General features: G+C 41.2%; 2 protein-coding genes across 14 annotated transcripts in view; one reads left to right on the top strand and one right to left on the bottom strand.

Annotated features, from left to right (window-relative positions):
* The window catches only part of DEPDC5 (DEP domain containing 5, GATOR1 subcomplex subunit), a 50054-nt gene extending 48454 nt beyond the window's left edge, over positions 1–1600 (bottom strand). For 3 of the 10 annotated variants that reach the window (XM_075516194.1, XM_075516198.1, XM_075516197.1), the window contains exon 1: positions 609–850. The gene's annotated coding sequence lies outside the window, so the exon portion shown is untranslated. Of the gene's footprint in view, positions 1–608; positions 866–1304 lie in introns of those variants that run through there. The other 7 variants (XM_075516200.1, XM_075516201.1, XM_075516196.1 and 4 more) reach the window with 6 other exon arrangements.
* On the top strand, positions 851–18982 carry PRR14L (proline rich 14 like). Of its 4 annotated transcripts, none has more exons than XM_075516189.1 (10): positions 851–1003; positions 2456–2965; positions 4479–4560; positions 5776–5841; positions 6727–11578; positions 14996–15064; positions 15845–16013; positions 16303–16409; positions 17446–17517; positions 18192–18982. In XM_075516189.1, exons 2-10 carry the CDS (start codon positions 2501–2503, stop codon positions 18466–18468), a joined length of 6159 nt encoding a protein of 2052 aa, XP_075372304.1. In that variant the 5' UTR covers positions 851–1003; positions 2456–2500; the 3' UTR covers positions 18469–18982. The 4 variants fall into 4 exon arrangements, with proteins under 4 accessions (XP_075372304.1, XP_075372307.1, XP_075372305.1 ...); XM_075516192.1 differs by having other exon boundaries at positions 860–1003; positions 8104–11578; XM_075516190.1 differs by lacking the exon at positions 851–1003 and adding an exon at positions 1119–1450.
* Positions 18983–19030: the final 48 nt, after the last annotated feature.

The raw sequence follows: 19030 nt of genomic DNA, 5'->3' as shown, positions 1-19030 counted from the left end.
AAATAACCTCTATAAAACCTTCAAACTTGGAATTGATGTGGGTCTGGAAGAAACAGACACCCGGCTGCAGCCTGCGACGGCAGGACTCGCACCGAGGGCACGGCAGGCAGGCAGGGCCCGCAGCGTACTGCCGGGCACGGGGGAAACGGAGAGCGAATAAACCCGAAGCCTTTACAGCCAGCCCTCGTGCTTACGGTCATTCACCCAGCTGCGGAAACGTCCGCTGCGGGTTTATAAAACTGAGTCGGGGAGTAAAGCCAGACGCCCGAGTTTCTTCCCCGGAGCCGCTGCCAGGGGCGGTCCGGCAGCAGCGGGGCCCGGCGGGGGCCGCTACCCTCAAGGCGGGCGGTAGCGCAGAGCGAGCAGCGCGGCGGCTCGCGCCAGAGCCCCGCCAGCCCCAGGGGAACGGGAGCGGGCGGCACCGCGCAGCCCCGGGCGCGGAGGGAGCCCGGCCGCCCCAACGCTCCGGGCCCCTCACCGGCCGCCGCGGGACGAACCAGCCCCATGGCAGTGCCGCCAGGGCCAGCCTTCCAGCGGCAGGCCTGAGCGCAGCCCCACCCCTTCCAGCGGCCGCGGAGCGGGGCGCGGGACGAGCGCGGGGCCCTGACCTCCCGGTCCCGTGTCCCCCGCCGGCGGCCAGCCGCAGCGGCACCGTCCCGACGAGGCCCCTCGGGCAGCGCCCGCCACTTCCGCATCCGGGGCCGCTGGGCCAGCACGTGCGCGTCATGTGACGCCCACCTCCGAGGCGGGTGGGAAGGAGCGGGCCGGGCCGGGCCCTCGCGGCGCGGCGGGCGGGGCCCCTGCTGAGGCACGGGACGGGCCTGGCGCGGGCACCGGAGGCGGGGCGGAGCGGCCGTGGGCGGGGCCACAGCAACGGCCGCCTGGGCCAGGCGCGCAGCCCAGCGAGCGGGCCCGGATGAGGAAGTGATGTGAGCGGGGAGGGGGCGGGCGGCGCGGCACGGCGGTGCGTGCAGGAGCGGGGCCGGCGGCCGCTGCCGCTGAGGTAACGGGAGCGGAGCGCGGGGCTCTGCGGGGGCGCGGGCCGCTGCCGCCGTCGCGCTGCGGAGGCGGGGGGTCTCCGGCGCGGGCCCGCCTCTTCCGCCGCCGGCTGGGAGTGGGCAGCGGCGCCCCCGGGCGAGGCGGGGCGGGGGGCGAGTCGCTGCCGAGGGGCCCTGCCCGGCCCTGCCCTGCCCTGCCCTGCCCGGGGGCGACGCGGCGGGGGCTCTGCGGGGCCGAGCCCGCTCCCTGCCGACACCGGGGGAGGCACCGGCGGGGCCGCCGGGCACCGGCGGTTGCATAATTACCGAGAGCGGCGGCCTCCTCCGGTGCGCTGCCTCGGGGCGGGTGCAGACCACCGGGACCGGGCGCAGCGGATCTGGCCTACCGTCGGGCCGCCGCTGCCTGGTGTCGAAGCGGGGGCTTCTGCCTCGAAAGACGGAGAAGGGCTCGGGTGAGTCTGGCCGCGCTGCTGCGGCGCTGCGAACAAAGGAGCGCTCCCGCAGCGCGGGGCGGCCCGCTCCGTAGTATCGCTAGAAGGGGGATCGTTTCCTAAAGACCCTTGTCCTCGTGTGTTCCCGTAGGGCTGGCGCAGGTTGAAGCGTATTTCCTTATAGGCTGGTTTTGCTTAAGGAGCCGGGAGATCATCGCTCAAAATAAGCTCGTGTTTTTGTAACCCGAGTAACTGATGCTTCTGCAAAAACCTGGCGTAGCCCATTCCTGTTATCCATATGTCTTCAGGAGCGATTAGGTTGTGGCGTCTTCACGTCAGGGTTTTCGTTAACGCCGACAGCGCTTGTGTGAGGTCAGTCGGAACCCCTCTCGCTGTGATGCGCGCGCTGCTGTGTGTTCTTGCTGAGAAAGCAGGCTGCCAGGGACCAGGGCGTTTAATTCTGGGCTGAAGAGGATCCCAACAGTGGCACCAGGGTGTGTGGAAAAGCAGTGCTGGCACGATGCATCCTACCTACAGTGTGTCAGGTGCTTATATGAGAGAAGCTACAAGGCACAGTGTATGATGGTTGCTGTCTTAGAAAGTGTTCCTTTGAGGCAGAAAACATATGAAGAAAAGTTGGGGTTTTTTCCCAAAGATTAGAAACTTAAGAAAATCACAGGACAACAAATGATGCTTCAGTTTTAGCTAAGGTGTAGAATGTCCAATAGAAGCCCTAGCGATTTGCTTTATAGTCTCTTTTCAGGTTTTCTAGAAGATGAGGGTATATCTGCAGGGAGACGTTTGAATGTGAAAATGAGGCATGGGAATATCTGTTTGTCCATAGTCTCTTCTTTTGTTAATGAAGCATTTGCTTAGAAAATCAATATTTCTCAGCTTCTTTCTTAAAAAGTTATTTGGAAGTATCTTTCTTAAATGTATATGCTTGAATCTTGAAGAATTAAGCTTTTCCTTTTAATCTAGAGATTACCTCTATGTACGTTGATTTAACATTGCTTTTATTTTTAGGGTAAACTGTGAAAAGCTCAGGACAACCAATCTTCAACTGCCCTGATGCTATCATCTGGGGTGGACTCTCTCCTTGATTCTTCTGTGTCTGCTGTAATAGAGGAATTGTACACTGGACTGCCAGAGAGCATCTCCGCTGAACTTATGGCTGTATCAGAGCCTAATGTCGGATTAGATGCAAAATCTGATGTATCAACGCCTGTGCTAGCACACAGTGACAGTCTGTCAGCTGAGCATCATAGGACTTCTGGAGTAGAAAACTTTTGCCAGGAGACAGAGGATTTGGGTGATGTGCTCAAGGTGATTTCTCACAGGCCAGCAGAATCCCTTACTGAAGAATTACTAAAGGCTGGAGACCTTGAAGAGGATGAAAAAAATAAAAAAAGAAACTTTAGGAAACGAGACTGTTCTAGTGGTGGATACCAGAAAGAAGGCGAAGAGGCGCAAGATGCTGAGGAGTATCGTGCTGAATGCTGTGCTTTAACTCCTGCGGAAAGTTGGTCAAAACAAGTAAGCAAATGCAAAAATTCATCCCCGTGTGATATTTTGAATTTAGAGTTAGAGCGACTAGGCAAGCGGACTTTGTCCGTGTGGTCTCCTGTTTCTTATTTGTGTCTCCTGGCATGCATGTCATTATTTGGATTCTGTGACAAATAATCCAGTGACAAGTAAGACTATACTTCAGTAGACCAACAGTATTTTAAAATATCAAGCTTTTCGCTTTCTTAAATACTGTTGGAATGGTGTGAGGCAGGTATGTAACAGGATGAAGAACACCACTGATGGGTGACTAAAAAGGAGGAGAGAAACAACTTAAAAAAAAACTTGTTTTGTGGGTACAGCATATTCTACTGGTACCGTCATCCCCAGTCAAGGTACTAACCACTAAATAATAGTTATTTCAGTCTGGTAATAGTATTATAATGCTACAGGGGGCTCCAGTTTAGTATGTCAGTTTTTAATCTAAAAATAAAGATTATTCTTCATTTTTATCATTATTGTTTCTAATTAGAGAGGAAATCACTGTTAGTTTCCTCTTTCAAAACAAGAGACTTGCACGGTCATGGCTTTTTTTTTTCCCCTCCCATCTAGCAAACACTGATAATAAAAATGTTATTTCTAGGCAAAGGCTTGCTGAAAAATGTGCCAAAGAATACTCTGTTAAAAACTGAAGAGTCACAAAACTCTCTATTTAAAAATTGAGATTTTTAGTGACTTTCTTGATCAGTTTTCTTTAGTTTGTAAATCGTTTTCACACGCACCAAAAGAACATAGGGGAGAAAAACAGTATTGTGACTGAACACATACCAGCTAGGAAATATCTGGATAAAGTGCATGTTGCATAATACTAAAATACTTTGTAGTTTTACCTCTGGATTTTGATATCTGTTTGATTTATTTGAAAGTTTGTGAAAATATAATTCATTAAATTTTCCATAGTCATTCAGTTATCCAAGATGAATTTTCACACATTTCAAAATGCAGGTAGTTTGGTTGTGGGGTTTTAGTTTGGTTTGGCTTGGGGTTTTTTTGCAAGTAGACCTAGGTCTGGGTTTGTGTGTTTGAGCCAAGGGAAGGAGTGGTGGAAGGCAGGTTCTAATAAAGATCAGAAAAAGCATGCATCTTACCAGAGGTATATAGTAGTAGTTTGGGGACGTGAGATAGACTCAGGAGAGTGGATTACTCTTCTAATTCAAACTTGCAACAATTTGCATTTTAAGCCACTTACATTTTAGCTGCTTGCATGGCAAGACTTCATTGCTGCTAAATACAAATCTTTTCTGGATGCATTGTTGTTTAATGGTGAGATGATAGGGATTGATAGGATCAGAAAGAAATTACAGGTGCTTGTGTGAACCACTTGCAATGCAAGGCTGCCTCTGTGCAAGGGCTAATATGTTCTGAGGTTTCTTGGTGGTTTTCTTATTCAGAACTAACCTAGCTGAGCAGGTACAGTCCCTGAAACATGCTAAACGTTTCAGAAAATTGATCAATCGCCACTGATATTTCTGTCTTGTTTCAGGAGGAGCCTCACTTAAACCAGCATAAGGTGAAGTCTTCAAGAACTTGTTGCACTGAAATAGCGGGATCTCCGAAGAACACAGGTGCATATTTTAGTTGTACATCCCTATCTACCCCCGATTCTCTCCCACGTTACTTTTTGTTGATTTAAATTGCTGAGTGATTGTAGGATAGCTCATTTATTTTGCTTTACTATAGAAACTATTACCCTGCATAGCTAGAACAATATGAAAACTTAATCTGCTTTTTCCTGACAGCACGTGTACTTTCCTGAAGACCTTTTATGTACAAGATGTGTTTTAGTTATTTAATTCGAATACTTTTTTACCCCAAAGCAGAAGGTGGTGTTAATAGCAGATGTTTTGCATTTCCTTATGTTTCAAAGCTGGATTATGAGAGCGCAGTAATAGCAAAGATGTGAAAAAGTACGACTCATTCATTTTCTAATGTTTTAAAAAATAAGAAGCGCAGAATCCAAAGGAAGAGGACAACAAAACTAATTCTTAATTTCATTATGATCTGTAATCTTCTAGCTCCAAATACTTCGGTCACTTTGTCTGCATCTAGTAATTATTTTCTTTCTCTCTCCATGCTCTCACAACCAAAACTTGTACTTAGTTGAAGAATGCCTTGTAGTCTTGGTTCTTAGTACAAAATACAAAAAAGATCTACAGAAGTCTGGGCGAATATGTTCCCTGTAAAGTTCTGAATATGAAGATATTCTACAGTAACTGTAATTTTTTGAATTAGCAGCTTCTTCACGACCTTACAAAAAAGTTTATTAGTAATCATAATTGCTTGGACAGAATGAGATATACATTGTCTTCCTATGGATGACTTACTGATAAAAAGGAAGAAGAAATGGAAGTGGCTGCTCAATGCACAGCCATATTTCTAGGACAGAACAGATAAAGTACCCAGCTATGTTGAGCTTTGATGTTACAAATAAGCATTATGATGTTGGCTATGACTTCGTATGTATTGAGTTGTAGGACTTGCGTTGCACCTAGCTTGGTATTAGAGAAATCTGAAAAATATAGGTCTTTGGATGCCTGCTGCTCATGGGGAATGTCTGTATTGAAAGGGATTGCATTTGTTACATTAGGTTTGTGGCAGGGTAGTTTTTTTTCTTCTAAAGGCTTGTAGTAGAATTGCTAGCATCAGTTCTCACTTTTAAAAATATTTTGGTAACTGACACTGTACACAATATTGTGTACAATACTAAAAGGAACTTTGGAAGCTCGATGCCTTCTAAATTTAGTATATGGTTCTGATTTGCTTTATTTTTTCTTACGCAGAAGAAAACCAAGCAAATGTTCAGGTGACAGCTGAAACTCTGCCAAAGCTCACTGAAGAAGTACAAGGTATGAAGGTTGTTGATGGGACTAGGATATTTAGTAAAGCAGGATACAGGAATGACAGAGTGAGTAAAGGTCTTCCACCTGAGAGCAATGAATGCCCAGACATAGACACAGTCATGGCCAGAGCTGGGTTTTCAGAAACCAGCATGTTAGATTTTTTAGAGCCTTTAAAAGTCACAGACATTGAATCAGCCACAGAGCATCCACAAGAAACAAGTGAATATAATGGGGTGAAAGCCCGTACTGCCATGCCATTGAGAACAGGGGGTAATGTTGTCTCTGTTTTGGAGACAAGAGAAGAAAAGTTACCCAAACGAAATCCTGTTAGTGAATTCAGTACATCACTTGCTAATTGCCAGACTTATCAGCAGGATGAAGAAAACGATGCTCGTGACTTCTTTACTGGTCCTGTACCTAAACATAATGAACCTCATAGGTTGTCATCAGTAGAAAGTTGTAGAACACTCTCCACAAAAAGTTCTGAAGTTTTATGTTCGGTTCTGAAAAGCATCTGTTATCTGGACTTTAGAAATATGCCACTAGAAAACAATAGTACTGCAGTCCATGGAATTATCAATGAAACCCCCAAAAAGTATCTTCCCAAAACCATCAGAAGTCAGACTCATTATGATCATGGAACGGGGTTTGTAGAAAATCGAACCTCCACATCTGTACCAGTAGAGCAGGTCTCAGTGGTCAGGAGAGAAGGATTATCTAGTGCTAAAATTGATCATAGGGAAGTAAGTGCTAGTATAGGTAAATCATACAGCTCTGAATTTGAAGAGGCTGCTGAAGTCCGGAGAAAAATTGCTGTGGGAGATAACGTTGAAGTTGGTAGCTGGCCTGAAGCTCAAGAGGGTGCTAATTCTGAGCATTGTCATTCTTCAGTTTTTAGTTCTGTTGCTTCATCTCCTGAGGAGTTCTCAAAAGGAAAATTTAAAATGGTCCCATCAGAAGGTGATAAGCTGAAAAAGGAGCAGTGGGAATTCTCTGTCAGTGATCTATGCAAGGATGATATAAAAGAAAATAGTCTATTGATGGAAACGAGCAACATTGCTTCCCATGAAATTGGACAGACAGACATATGCTTTTATAATACCTCCAGTAAAATTTCTCCTCCCAGTAGCCACAGCTGTCTGGATCTTAGTACCAAGCTAGAAAAAGATTCACCTGAGGCACAACCACTTGAAAAGGAATCTGAGTGTAATACAACATCAGAAGAGTTGGCTGGCAGTTTAGTTGAATCTACAGAAGCTAATAGTAATGACAGTTTGTCCACTGGCAAAGAAACTAATTTGATTTATACACTAAATGTACCTCTACCTCCTGTTGCACAAAAATCAAGAGAACCTCATCGTAATGAGTGTCCTCCTTGTACTGCTAATGAATTTTCAAGCAGGGACAAGGCTCAGGATAATCTATCTGGAGAAGAATCAATTAGTGCTTCTGGAACAACAGGGGAACAAGTTGCTGACATTGTGCTTCATAAAGACAAATTCAAGCCTTCAGTAAGTTCCAGGACTTTTGATAACCCTAATACGACAAGCAAAATTTCCCAAAAGAACATGAAGTCTTCAGTGGGAAATATAGAGAGTGTGGTCACTGGTTTAGAAAATGAACATGGTGACACATGGAATTGTAATAATCAGAGTATAAAAGACCAGTGTACAGCTGCCAGTACTTCTTGTGTTTTATCAGGGAGTACACGTGTAGATGATGTTCTCCCGAACAGTCATTCTTTTAATGTTGAGGTTGATAAGAAAATTGAAGAAAATTATAATTTGGAAGGAGAAGCTTCAGCTGGATATAATAGTAAAAAGGCAACCATCTTTCCAGAAGCACACTTCCCTTTGGCATGTGGATCTCTTCCTTGTGAAGATGACTGGGGCAACAGAGGTGTAGATCTGCATGGGATAAATGACATTTCCACAGCAAAAAACATGTTTTGCTCAGCTTATGCTGCAGAGAAGTCTATTGCTACCTTGGTAGGAGATGAGATTTCAAATAAGAATATGGAGGTTGTGAAACAATTTGATCTTTGTGAAGTAACAGATGGCAGTGAAATTGTTTGTGACAGAGATGAGGCAAAAGAACAAATCGGCATGTGTGCTCTCCAGACAGATGAATTTGATAAAACAAGAACTGTGGGTTCTCCGAAGGCTCCTGAATGCGATCGGAGAAATAAGACTAGTGGACAGCTATTAGTCAGATACCTGAACAAAAAAGACTGTGTTCATAATTTTGGATTTTGCAACTTTCCATTAGGCCCAAAGAAGAGAGAACTAGGCACAGGTGAGAAGAAAGAAGTTGCATCACTCACAGCTAATCCCTCTGAGTATAGTGCTTCAATCTGTGATACATGTCCGTTACTCAACAACATGAATATTCAAACACGACATGCTAGCCAAACGGAAAAGACCCTTCATCCAATGGAAAATCAGTCTCTTGCATGTCAGAGTGAGTTTGATGGCCCAGTTCCAGGCAGCAAGCAACATTTAAAATGTCTAAACAACCAACCAAACACTGGCTTACAAACTATGGCTACTTCTGTGCAAGAAACCAAAATATCAATTGGCTCTAGTCAAAGTGAAGAGATGCTGTTAAAAACAGGCGATGACCTGCCTCTGTTAGGTCATAAGTATGCAAGAGAAGACAGTTTTCAAGGAACTCTAAAAGAGAATGTAGTGGATTTGGACTCTTTAAATGGTGTGAGAAATGAAGACTGTTCAGGATACGTGGGTTTCATCAGCGATCTAATCGAGGAGAAGACAATCGAACTAAAAGAACATGAGAATGGATGTGAAAGAGAAGATAAAGGCACTCTTGAAGAAAACTTTTCTGATAGCAAATCACATTGCTCACGGCATGCTTGCTTTAACAAATGTGCAAAAGAGAAAGCAGAGCTAGTGTATGCAGGAAAAAAAATGCAGCAATCTTTGCCAAAGATGAAGTGGTTGGTGGAAGACCAGGAAAATACAGTTAGTGCCCAATTCTTGCCCTTCTCATCAATTCATGGGAGTCTGTCATACAAGCCAGAAAATATGAATGTGCTTTCAGAGACAGAAAACAAAAGAAGTCTGAGAATAAAATCTGTCTTGAAAAACTCTTGCCCACAGTTAACATTTGAGCCTGGTAAAGAAACTGATGCTCAAAAGGGTATGGGTCTGTCCCATTTTGGAAAGTTTGACATCCAAGAATCTTTTAATGAGACTCAGGCGGATTCAGAAACACCATCAGCTCTGAACTTGGGAATCTCCCTGCCTGAGAAAGAAAATCTGTGTGTGTCGTCTGAGAATATACAAATAGATAATCGTGATTCGTCTTCAGCCGAAGTTTTTAGCAAAGATTCTTCAGTGACAAAACCTCTTTCTCTAACAATGTCTGTTAACAGAAAAGCCAGCAATACGGAGATTCCATCTTCAGATAATGAAATGGCAACTAGCTTTCTGAACGGTGCAAAAAGCGCAAGAGTTTGTGCACACAGCGAAGAAAGTCTGAGAGATGAGGGGCATAGCATGCTAACTGTAAAAGACATGGATGTGACCTTGCCAAAAAGTACTCACTGTGGAGAGAAGTTTAAGAATAAATGTGTAGAAGAGAAGATGGGAAGAGAAGTAGCCCCTAGAAAAAAGTTGCCCATAGATTCTTTTCTTGATGGAGGAGATTGTCTGTGGGCCTTGTTAGAAGATTCAAGAGAGTCTGGTAGCAAAAGAGTCCCTCTCAGTACTGAGAATTATGGAAAGGTTGTGGAAGAAATCCCAAGATCTAACCCAAATAATCTTTCAAAAGAAAGAAAAAATGCTACAAAGCTCACAAACTTAGCAGGTACCAGTCTACTTTCAGAAACTGTGCATGATCGTCAAGCTGAAGATGAGTCTGACGCAGAAACTTCACTAGAATTGCAGTATAATACAAGACCCACGTTTTATCCATGTATGAGTATACAATCAAGCAGTGGCAAAGAATCATCCCCAAACTGTGTGGTTTGCAGTGAAGTATGTGTGCCTTACAAATTAAATGCACAGAGCAAAGATAATGTAAAAGAGATTACAGAAGGCTGGGACACTATACCAACTCATTCAGTTTGCAAGGAGAATGAGGCTTTAGGTTCAGAGAGACTTGATCAAATAGAGAAATGTCAGGTACTTAAACGAAAGAAGAAGTATGAGAAGATGGAATTACATCTGTCAGACAAGGCACAAGAACAGAAGTCAGAATATCAAGAGAAAGCAAAAATCACGCTGCAACCAAGTATGTTGCACGGTTCTGAACTCTTACGCAGCTCTTCAAATGAGTTGGTGACATCAAGAAATATGAAGTTTGAAGGTCCTTCAGAGGAAATTTTTGCTGTCAGAAGCAGTGAAAATAAACTACGTAGCACTTTACAAGAAGTCAAAAGGCCAAAGATTACCACAGATATTATTAGTTCACAGTTTTTGAAGACTCAGGATTCAGAAATGGAAAACCTGAACCTTAATTTAGGGTATGATGGAATCCCTGGTGCCTTTGGAACTACAAATAAACTAAAAGGACCTCTTCCATTAAAAAGACAGCCTGGAAGGACATGCAAAAAAGTTCCCACATCGTATCAGCAAAAAACTCTAAGAAAAAGCAAAAAAGTTAAAAGTTCACCTTTTTTTGAGATTCCCCCAGAAATATTCCCGAAGCAGGAAAACACACTTTCCAAATCTTTGTACTTTCCATGTAAACCACCAACAATGGAAATGGAAACAGCCATGAGATTCATGCATATGCCAAGGCGGAGGGCCAAGAGGTACAGTTTGTTGAACAGCTTGAAATTTAGAAAACATACCAAAGAACCAGCATTGTTGAGCAAGCTGTCTGCAATGGCTAGCAAACTCCTGGCACCTGCCAAAAGCATCCGTAACTTAGAACCTCTGCCATATTCTTCTGAAATTCTTCCAGTGGCTGAGAGGTACAGCCAACGTAGATCTAAAAATCTATTGGAAGCCTTTTCTTGCATTAACAGGAACTTACACTCACGCTGGGCTGACAGTTGGTGCACCAAGATGTTCAGCTTTCAGCCTTTGGCACTTTATCCTGTAGAATCTACCAAAATACTTTTTTCAGACTTGAGCCACAAGCCTCCAACCTCTTTCTTGGATACCCCAGTTTTCCCAATTTCTTTTCACATAAAATTGGACTCCAGTCCTGTGACAGACCTCACAGGGATTACATCCCAGCACTCTGTACATCACAGACCAGTTTTGGGAGAAATGCCAGCACCGCCTTCAAAGTGGACTTTCTCTTTTCTCCTGTCTCAGAGCTGTTCAGATACAACAGCTTTCAAGGAAAATTCCAGTCTAGATAATGAGCTGCATTCCTCTCTCTGTGCAACAACCCCAAGGGCTGTTGCCCTTCATCCTGACCATGGAAGAAATGCCATAGCCGAAAGAAGACGAGGTTGCTCCATGCTTGGCCTTCACACAGTGTTAGCACTTTCTTCCCCTGGATGTTACAGGATTTGGACAAGAAGAAGAAACTTAACCAGTCATATTCCTACCATCCAGAGACTATTTATATCACAATTCGCACAGGGTTTGAAAGGGGCAAGGTACCCAACTTCTGTATCAGATGACCTCGTCTCTTCATTGCCATACTCATTGGGCAGGGTACTATCCATATGGAGTCAGCACGGTCCTTCTGCCCGTCCCTCCGAAATCACTCCTCTCCATTCCAGTCACTGCAAGTGGCAGCCAAGTGTGGGCATCGAGAACAGGTAAAACCCATCAACTTATTTCTGAGATTAAATATGTATAGGCTATGTACTTGCTCCTTTTTGGGAGGGAGAGGGTAATTGCAGCTTGCATTGGAAGGTCAGTTTCCCCTGTTCCAAATCTACACATTCTGCTCCAAAAATGGCTCAACATGGAAGATTCTTCCCTACAGAACAGTCTGTTAGGTGAATTTAAATATATTTGCCTTCACTTCTTTAATACTATCCTGTTTTGGCAGAATGGCTAACTCTATTTTCTTCTCCCTTGCAAAATATACACACCATGCATCAGAATATATAATGCAGAAAGGTGAGCTACTTCGTTAGGTCTATTCAGAGTGACTGCAGAACAACTGGATTTCTGAGGTAGGAAAGTCTTTTTCAGAGGTCTGAGCCACAAGTGCCACTTGGAACCACTGTAAAATGCTCAATATCAGATTAGGAAGAATCCTAAGGGGCGGGAGGTGGCATTCACTTAATTTTTTAATTGTATTCCATGACTGTTCTATGCTAATCAAAACTTCTTTGTGTGTGCTATGCCTTTTGATAGTATGTGCCCAATGTATTGTTGGCACAAGCAAGTGTAGCTCCAGTTCAGGTTGGTAATGAATTTTTGTGTGTGTGTCATTCTCGTTATGAGTGGGAAGAGGACTGAAATACTCTGCATATTTAATTTAACTTTGCTATTGGCATTTGAGATCTTTTTACTAAGAAACAGAATGAGAGAAGAGGTTCCTAGCTCTGTTACAGGATTTTTGCATGCTCTTGAGCAAAGATTTTTCCCTTTATGCTTCAGTGACACGGGGGAGTTCAGTCCCTGATTTTATAATCTTGAGATTCCTGGACAGAGTATAGGCTGATGAGCACTGTAGAAAAGTCGATTTGATTAATTCTTTTGTTTAATATGGCAATCTCTAGAGAACTGTTGAATTTGGCTTATCTTATGTCATAGCATATGTATAACCAAAAATCTTGCCAGATAACTAATCCTGCATTTTACTTTGTATAAATGGATAATATATCTAAAAGTTTATCACTTGTTAGTATAAATTCTAATGTCTACCAAAGGTGGGAGTGAGCTTATGAAAGTACTACTCCATTCTGGGAGTCATCTGCACTAAAAGAATGAAGTTGAATAATGGCATAGAGACAACTTCGCAGCACGTTCTATTGGACCCGCATTCTTTTTCATTCCATATGAGTCAATATATCAGGCTGAATTTCCTAGTGTACAAATTAGTACTCTGGAAGTCATCATACCAGTAAACTACAGTTTGAGCACTAAACTTAATTTTAAGACATTGTTGCCATTCCTTAAAAACAAAACAAATACCTTTTTAAAACTTAGCTCTGTGCTAAGGTGAATTTATTATTTTGTATTCTTGCGGCATGTTATCCTTGGACTGGGAGATCAGAGCTGACTTATGCTCTCATGTTTTCTCCCATACTTAAGTCTACAGACTCCGAGGCAGCTTGTTACAGCATATCCAGTTAGCTAAAGTATAAGAGGATTTAATTCCTTGACGTAAAGGGTAATTTGAAAACCAAATGTTTTGCTATGAATTATCTTTATCCCAAAGGGAGAGAAGCCAAATCCAACCTTATCACTTCAAGTGAAAAATAACCCAAAGTTAAAATAGTCTAAAACTCAGTTAGTTTTTTTTATAAAATATCTTATAAATATGTGTATGAGGTAGCCTTAATTCTTCTGCCCCACTCAGATTTTCTTTAACGTGGAGTTATTGTAGCATGCAGTGAGTTGAAAAGAATGTTTGCAGACGTTTAAAGAAGCGTAGCAACTAAATTCTATTCCTAAAACAGTTAAGCAAAAATTAATATTAAAGGTTTGGTATAAAACAACATAAAGAACAAAGCCTAATATTTTAAATATTTAACACCATTTTAGATTCCATTTTGCTGAAGATTGATAGCCTGTTCTCATCAACTAATAATTCTTTTTTTAAAGTGATTAACAGGAACAGTGACAAAAGGATAATTCAGTAAATCTCCCTTAAATTTGTGCATACTCAAAAAAAAAATCTAGGAAATAAATGTTTGGTACCTAAATACAAGAATACAAGAAGTAGGTTTGGTGCAGTATAAAAGCATTTTCAGCTCCCAGTATGACAAAAATCTTTGCCTGTTTTCATTAAGATGGTTAAAAAACAGAAAAATTAAAAAGTGGCTGCAAGTTCTCTGAAGGCCATTTTCTTCTGGAAGAGATCTGTCCTCTTTAAATTATTTCATTCATTGTTAGTGTTTTTAATAACCAAGAAAACAAGGAACTAGAGTAGTCCTCCTGTCTAAAAATCTTCTTCTGTCACTTCCACTGCCAGTAATAAAGCATTCTTTAAGTGAAATCTTTATTCTAATTAAGGCTTAATTGGATTCAAAACTTCTGAAGTGGTTTTTTTCTGTCCCTGTAATTTTTTTTATTATTATTATTGCATAAAACAGCAAGGTCTGCCTCTAGCACGGAGGACTCTGATGCACTATTACTGCAGGTTCCAGTAGTGTTGGAATAGTGAGTGGAACATTGAGAGAAGCAAAATACTATCGTTCTGATATTAAATGACAAACAGAAGAAATGGGTCTTTCTGACCTCCTTATATTTGGACTTATCTGTGCTGCCAGCATGGTTGTTTTTCATTTATTTTGTAGCATTCCAGTCTGGCTGTAACTTCTTTGCTTTAGAACAGTGAAGTACATTTAGCTGTTAGTTTGGGAGTACAGCAAGTACAAGATTCGCTGTTTAATGTAATAAAAGCTGTCCCAGCTGATTTTTTTTTCCTGCTATTAATAGTGTGGGCACAAAAATAAAGCTTAATATTAAAGGACTTAGAGCTGCTGTGCTGACTTTTATGCCATAGAATTATGGTAATTACCAACCCTTATGGAAAGGCCTTTGGTTATTCCAATCGATTAAGAATATTCAAGTAAGATTGTGGGAGTTAGAGACAACAGGGAGTTAATCTTATGCAGATCCTTCCTTTCACTTGTTACTGTTGCCACTATGCAGTTTTTTATGTAGTAGCCAAATCCTTCAAGGTTTTTGGGTACTTTAATTTTAAAAGCTGGGGTTTTTGAATGAGGAATATAGACTTTCATAGAAATAATTATAACTTGCAGACTAATACTGTCTCCCTCTCTTTCTGTACTTTTATTTCCTTTTCTCATCACTACCATTTTTAAGTGAAAATAGGACTATTTCTCTAACAAGCTGTCAGTGAAATTTAGTGGACTAAATGGCAGATGTGGCTTGCTCTTGTATCATTTTAGTCTTTCATTCTCATTACTGATATTAGCATTTTTGTCTTACGGTCCAGTTTATACTAATAATTTTTTGCTCATCTTTTTTATAGTGTAGACCTAACTTGTCTGTCTTTTTTTGGTTTTTTTTTCATTCTTCTTTTGAACCAGCTATGCCATATTACCGCACTTACCTGTACAGAGTATGGAAGCACTACAGACTGCAGGTCATGAGATACAGTGAGTCTCTTGAACTTTGATATTTATTCTGAGTAGTGGGATCATAAGCTTTCTCAGAAATACATTGTTTATGTCATTTTGACTTTTAGCTTTCAGCAGTTCACTTCAAGAATAGCTTTCTGATTAAAATATTAGTGAAGTAAACTGACTGGATCATGTAATGGAGAACTCTCGAGGGGCATTAATGCAAATACCATGTAGATCACTGCACAGAACAATTCTGTTACTTTCAACCATGTTGCGCCACTTACTATGAAATGAATATGTGAAACTATAGAAGTTTGTTTCCTTACTTGGATATATGTTCTTTCTGTCTGAGCAACTGGATGTTAGGTGCTGAAACTTCCTTCTATTCTTTTTTCAGCATTGGGATGGCAGATATAAAAGCTATCTTTTTAAATTTATCTATAAACAAAAAGTAATAAATTAATAGTTGTGTCAAAGAAATTTGCTGGCAGAAAAGGAGGATTAATCACTTTCTATCAGTAGTTACTAAATAGAGCTGTAACCTGTTTATACAAAAAGGAAAAGAGTGGGTTTAAAATTACATGTTCAAATACACTGGCAGTTTAGTTTGTTTCAGTATCAGTGCAGGCTGCAGCAGTTTTTGGCTGTATGTACGTACTGGAGAAAGGGTTCACTTACTTGGGCAATTTCTGTGAACTGTATTGCTTTTTGTGCCCATATTGCAATTTAGGAACATCACCTGAGAGCATGGAATGCTGTTGCAGCATAACTTGGGTATTAATCTACATATGTTCCCTTCTTCCTCTGTTACAGTCTGGAAACTTCATTCCCTCTTCCATTACCAAAGTCTTGCTCACTTCCAGAATCATTGCCGTCTCCTCCCAGGCTTTCAGCATCAGAGCTCCAGGTCCATGCCCTTGGTGAAGCTGATGCTTCTGTTCCAGCCTGTCTTAGATCCCAAGGTGACACAGAACTGAAAAAAGTGAGTTCATTTTAGATATCTCAGACTCTTGGTTCCCCAGAACTTGAAGCTACTGCTGCTGAATATTATCTAGTAACTGTTAAAGACGAGGACAGAAAACAGGCTGTTAGTCCTAGCCTGTGCTGCTGCTTTCTTTTGTTCAAGCAGAAAGAAGGTGGCAAAACAAAGACAAATTTTTATTCTATAGATAATGTATACTCAACATAAAAGGGAATTCTGTTGACTAGCGTGGTCATTATTTCCTTCATTTTAACTTCTTTTTTTTCTTTTTCTTTTTTTCTTTCTTAAGACTGAGCCAGAAAAGAGGCCAAAGAAAGTCTCACAGATCCGAATCAGGAAAACTGTTCCTAAGCCAGACCCTAACCTTACTCCAATGGGACTACCCAAACCAAAAAGGTGAGCGGTATCTTTTAAATGGACTCATGCTAGCTTCTGTTGCGTACATTTCCTGCATAATAATGTAATCATTTCAATAAATGCTTCTCTTACCACCACTATTTTGTACACTCCCAGTTGAGTGATGTCTGATGTTTGCTTTCTTCATAAGAAAAGATTGACACAGCTGTATCAACTGTATAAAAGACTGAAGAAAGAAATTGGTCTTTGAACATAACTTTTTTCAAGTGAGAAAGGATAAATAAAGGACTATTGGATATGAACTACTGACTGGGTTTTAGGCAAAACATGAAAAACTAAGCTGCAATGGAATTATTTTCTAAAGAAAGAAATTCATATTGATAAACGTACATTGACAATAAGTCATTCTACAATGCACAGTGAGATGAAGTGATCCATTAGGAGGTTCTGTTGATGCAAATTATGATGGAGTTCTTCACAGTCCCTTCTTTGTTTGTGGTATATGATCTTAGGGAAACATTAGTTCAGTGTAAATGTGGGTAATCACAGTGCCAGATATTGATAAAGCTTTTCCAATCAGTCATCTAGTATTTTGTTCACTTCTGTCTAAACAGAAGTGCTAGCTTTGACAAAGGAATGCATTTCTTCAGAGATCAGCTTGCTAATTGTCAATGACTAACTTTTAAAATCAGTCTCAAGAGATGAAATGTTAATCTGCTAAATGGTAAGTCTTTTCTTAGCTTCCACAAAAAAGTGACCTGTGAAGGCATTTCCCTTTCTTCTTTTGAGCATTATTTCAAAACATCATAGAATGCTAGAAGGAACATTGATCTCTGCAGAAATGGCAAGTCTTGACCCGGACCTTATAAAACCACTGTATGAAATTAGGTACTTAACGACCTCATTTTTCATATTTCCAATTAGAATCTAAATCTATGTTTTAAGTTAAAGCATAATTAGTTAGCGTTTAAGCATAGAACGCAAACCATACTTGTTTCTAGCAAATCCGCTTGTTGTGAAGAGAGGTAGTTTCGAAATTCTTCTTTCTTGATTGATTTGTTCATTACTTTTTCAGGCTTAAGAAGAAAGAATTTAGTTTAGAAGAAATTTACACAAACAAGAACTATAAATCCCCTCCTCCAGCCAGGTTGGTTCTGCTTCCTAATGAGAAAACCAAGATAAATGTAAATTACTTAGGCAGAGAGAGAGAGAAGATTAAAGGTGTCTGAAAGCTAAGAGGGAGATAAATTTTTAAAATTGCTCTAGTATAACATGGTAGAGAAAGTTAATTCAGAAACAGTATCTTTTACTATTTGGATGAAAAGCAGTGAAATAGAATATGAACTAAGAGTTTGCAGCTGTTTAAGTATGGATTTGTATATTTTTTCATCTGCTTATTCATTCAAGCCTCCATCCAAGTACAGTACTTACTTTTTCAAAATTCAAAGGCAACTAAATATTCTTTAAAATACTAAGAATAACTGTCTGTCATCAAGTATAGCATGATTATCAAGACTGCTACATTTTTAATTTTCAAATCTATTTATTCCATAAAATCAAGATTCTATAATTGTGCTTTTGAACTGAAATATGGATAGAAAGAGATTCAACCCAAATGTCTATGCACCAATAACAAATTACTTAGCTAGCAGTAATGTGCAGTTGTAGAGGTGTAAGCTGTAGATACATTACAAGAGGTGTGGAGGGACTCTAAAAATGTGGAAGTTAGAAGTGTGTTTACTTGGAGACTGGTGGATTTCATAACCCCTGTCCTTAACTGCTTCTTGAGTGTTCATGAGTTCTATCCTCTGCTTTTACCAGGAGCTTGGAAACAATCTTTGAAGAGCCCAAGGAGAAAAATGGACACTTGATCTCTGTCAGCCAGCAGAAGAGAAAGCGGATTCTAGAGTTTCAGGACTTTACTCTTCCCCGGAAAAGGAAGACACGAGGGAAAATCAAAGCAGTGGGTAGTTTCACCCGAGCAAAAAAAGCTGCACTACAGAGTGCAGAGTTAGATGCTCTTCTGAGTCAGAAGCTAATGGACCTTGAAGCCTTTTTTGCAAAGGAGGCTGAGCAGGAGCAGGCCTCTAGCATCTGAGGGAGCCATTTAGCTGAAAATGGTCGAATCAGCTCCTTTAGTATTTTAGTCCCGTTGGGAGAAATCTACTGATTTCTTCATACATTACTCTACCACTCTGTTCTAATATCTGATGATCAGTTTTTGGCTGTGGCCCTCTTTAAGGTGCTATTTTATTTTATTTTAAAATGCTGTTGGAGGGATTTTTTTCAGGTCCCTGTTTGAGTGTAACACAGCCACATACAATTTACCATTCCTTCCCCAACCTCTGGAAATTACTGCTAATGTTTAATTATGTTTAAACACCCTTTTGGGGGTAGAGTAGGAGTGTAAAGGAGCAAGTAGTGTACCTTCAGTGATGCTAGAACTCTGTACTCCAGATCATTTGCACATTTGAGTCTGCTGTGGTTACTGTAATGGCTATTTTGAACAACCTGACAGAAGAGATATGGTGTTTGATAAAGATGAATTCTAGCAAACACATTCTTGATATACCACTAACTTTTTAATTATTAAAAGTAGCTGTCTGGGTTTGCTTTCAATTGTTTCTCCCTTCTGTTTAATTAGAAGGTTCCTTCTGAGT

This window comes from Mycteria americana, chromosome 13, assembly GCF_035582795.1.
Source record: "Mycteria americana isolate JAX WOST 10 ecotype Jacksonville Zoo and Gardens chromosome 13, USCA_MyAme_1.0, whole genome shotgun sequence".
NCBI lineage: Eukaryota > Metazoa > Chordata > Aves > Ciconiiformes > Ciconiidae > Mycteria > Mycteria americana.
Note: the sequence above shows the minus strand (reverse complement) of the source record. Positions and strands in the feature narration are given on the sequence as shown.

Bases quoted from the DNA above. Each gene is read 5' to 3' on its own strand.
- PRR14L (XM_075516189.1), top strand. From the start codon at position 2,501: ATGCTATCATCTGGGGTGGACTCTCTCCTTGATTCTTCTGTGTCTGCT. The intron at 2,966-4,478 runs GTAAGCAAATGC...GTCTTGTTTCAG, and splicing joins CGGAAAGTTGGTCAAAACAA to GAGGAGCCTCACTTAAACCA. The intron at 5,842-6,726 runs GTATGAAGGTTG...GTCATTCTTCAG, and splicing joins GCTCACTGAAGAAGTACAAG to TTTTTAGTTCTGTTGCTTCA.